The sequence below is a fragment of the Sorex araneus genome, chromosome 1, assembly GCF_027595985.1.
Source record: "Sorex araneus isolate mSorAra2 chromosome 1, mSorAra2.pri, whole genome shotgun sequence".
NCBI lineage: Eukaryota > Metazoa > Chordata > Mammalia > Eulipotyphla > Soricidae > Sorex > Sorex araneus.
This window is the reverse complement of record NC_073302.1, coordinates 100732341-100735397: the sequence shown is the minus strand read 5'-3', so window position 1 is coordinate 100735397 and position 3057 is coordinate 100732341. Positions and strand designations below refer to the sequence as shown.

At 37.8% G+C, this 3057-nt stretch overlaps 1 protein-coding gene across 1 annotated transcript; it reads left to right on the top strand.

Moving 5' to 3' along the window:
* The first annotated feature begins 581 nt into the window (after positions 1-581).
* Positions 582-1023, top strand: LOC101538879 (cytochrome c, somatic-like). The gene has a single exon (XM_004605574.2). The coding sequence runs from the start codon at positions 616-618 to the stop codon at positions 1021-1023; it is 408 nt and encodes a 135-aa protein (XP_004605631.2). The 5' UTR covers positions 582-615.
* Positions 1024-3057: the final 2034 nt, after the last annotated feature.

Below are 3057 nucleotides of genomic sequence, written 5' to 3'. Positions count from 1 at the left end.
TGAGCACAGAGCCAGGAGCAAGCCCCAAGCACTGCTGGGTGTAGCCAAACACCCCGCCCTCCATTCAGGGAAAATAAAAAATTTTGAATAACAAGGAAGTTGCAAAACTTTTATGAATTTCATTAAACTGGGTATCTTTGCTATAATAGCTTTTTTTTCTTCACTGTGCATCTATCCAATTTCATTTATTCAACTGAAAATTTGGATCCAATTTAATGGAGGTATTACCACAGGGAGGTAAGCTCCTTAGGGAAAACGGCAACAATTCAAAAGCAGCTGCTGTCAGAGCCAGGACTGAAAAATTTGAGACAGAGTGCAAAGCTTAAAATAGAGAAATGTCATGCACATCTTAGTTCAGCAAGCACATCTGCTAAGGGCTCATTCGTAAATTATACCGACTCAAAATCTATCACAATATTACAAATCCACGTGAGCACTTTGGGTTTCAATGGCTAGCCGAGCTAGAGGATGTTGGCATGAGTGTTCATTGCAATTTCAGATGGATTTTTGTGTTTCAAATTCAGCAGACACACACCAGACACTGTTGGTTTTGCTCACAAAAGTAATCCAGTGTGGGACTCTCCGTGTCACGTGAGACGAAGGCGAGATTCTAAAATGGGTGATATTGAGAAGGGCAAGAAGATCTTTGTCCAGAAGTGCGCTCAGTGCCATACCGTGGAGAAGGGAGGCAAGCACAAGACGGGGCCCAATCTCCATGGTCTGTTTGGGCGAAAGACCGGTCAAGCCGCTGGATTCTCTTACACCGATGCCAACAAGAACAAAGGCATCACCTGGAATGAGGATACGCTGATGGAGTATTTGGAGAATCCCAAGAAGTACATCCCTGGAACAAAAATGATCTTCGCTGGCATTAAGAAGAAGACCGAACGGGCAGAGTTGATGGCTTATCTCAAAAAAGCTACAGCCTTACTTATTACAAAACAAATGTCTCATGACTTTTTTATGTGTACCATATTTAAGTTCATCTCATTCACCAGAATTCAGATCATGAGTGACCGATAGCATATTTTTGTTGGGCAGCCCTGATTTAAATAAGATTGGCTTGTGTTTTGAATGAGTATGATCAGCTTTTTGAATTTTAATGATAATTCCAGGTCAGCAAGTGCAATCACTGTCCCTTTCCAAAGATATGATGTTAACTCGTCACATTTACCTTTCCAAGGGATGGAGATTGCCATCTCATATCTGGGAGAATAGTTTTCTATTCAGATTTATAGAACTGGCTATATTAATATCTAAAGATTGAGGGTATCACTGTCTCCTTAGGTTGTGTTTCTTAGCCTGATAAGATTCGTTGGCAGTGACCTTATATCTTTTAATTATGCCGATTTAATTAAAAATTCCCTGTATCTAAAAATGTTGCCTTTCACTTACTGAAAAGTATTTTAATGTGATGTACGTATAACATTAAATAAAGAATACTTACCACTTCTCACAACTTTTAGATGATCTTAAGGTCAGATGCTTTTAAAATTTAGCCTGGTGAGTTAAGAGTGGCAAATTTTGCTTGTTCTTTACTAAAGTCAGACTGATGTAGTTCAGGATTGTCTTTTAAGCAGCTATTCAGAAATGCACACTTAGAAAACTAACCCTGTGTATGTAATTGATAACGGTGCTTTTGCCAACTCATTAGTAGAGATCTATTATTAGCACAAATTTGTAAATTATGTGGTCATAAGAATTAAGATGATTAAAACAAAGTCACAGATAAAAAAAAAAAAGTAATCCAGTGTGTTCACTGTGGCAGGGCCACCCGCACAGCACGTACAAAGACCTTGATCATAAAGCAAGAGCGAGGAGATCAAGCTCCCCTGCTACTGAGCCCAGACTCACCCAACCTCTGACCTCTGTAAAAAAATGTTTTATGAGCGAGAAGGTTAGATGCACAGTAGGTCTCAGAATGAGTTTTTTAAAAAATAGGTAAACATATCCTATGACAGCATATCCCTAGATGGGATCACTAGAATTATAGAAGGGAAGAAATCAACTAATATTTGCATATTTCGATTCTGATAATAACCTAATTTATAAACATTTTACCATTTCCCAGTATGGTCAATAAAATTAAAAAGCAAGCATTATTTTATCTCAGCTATGCATTCATATTTAAATGTTAACAATTGTAAGGTGAAAGACATCCAGTGATAGTGCTGTTAGGAAGAGCACCATGAGAGCTTGGTGGGCGGGGAGATACCTAGATCATCTTTGGCCTCAGAGTAGAGGGAGGAGAAGTTAAAAAATAGAGTTAAGGGGAAAGAAAGGAGACATAGAGAGAGAAAGAGAGAGAGAGAGAGAGAGAGAGAGAGAGAGAGAGAGAGAGAGGAGAAGCAACGTGGATAGAAGTCAAGGAGACCCAGGTACATCAGTGGTGTTAAGGGATGAGAGAGCTAAATAAGCAGAGTCAACAACACAGAAATTGCGAGACCCAAACTTTAACAACTGAATTTAAAAGGTGCTGTCAAGATGGCGGACTGTGGCTGGGTGGGTTGGTAGGAGAGGGAATCTGGAAACATCCATAGAGGGAAGCTGACACTGGTGCTGAGATTGGTGGTGGAACATTGATGCCAAACACCCAACTATGAATAACTTTGCAATTCATGGTGCTTTTTGTTCTCTCAAAATAATTTTTTTCCTTCAAATTTTTTTAAAAAGAGAACCATAACAGTTTTATATCATAAAACTCTGATCTGTTGTCAAATTATCACTGAAATTTTGTCAGTATAATTCAATCTATATATTATTTCAATTCAACTCAATTTACTGGAGAGTACACATTTTATCCTTACTTAGAAGACCTAACATTAGAGGGTCAAAATTATTTATTTTCTTCCTCTTTGCAGAAAAAAATTAATTCCTGACTCCTGACCTAGAGGATTAGATTTCTTGCTTTATACTTTATTGGGATGCAATTTCTTTCAAGGGAGTGTGTTATTCCATGTGATGTGATTCTAAAGCAAAATCAACTGCTTTAACATTTGTCAGTTAAAGGAAAACACAATTTTTTATTGAAATACTTATTTCATAGAAAGAAAGCAT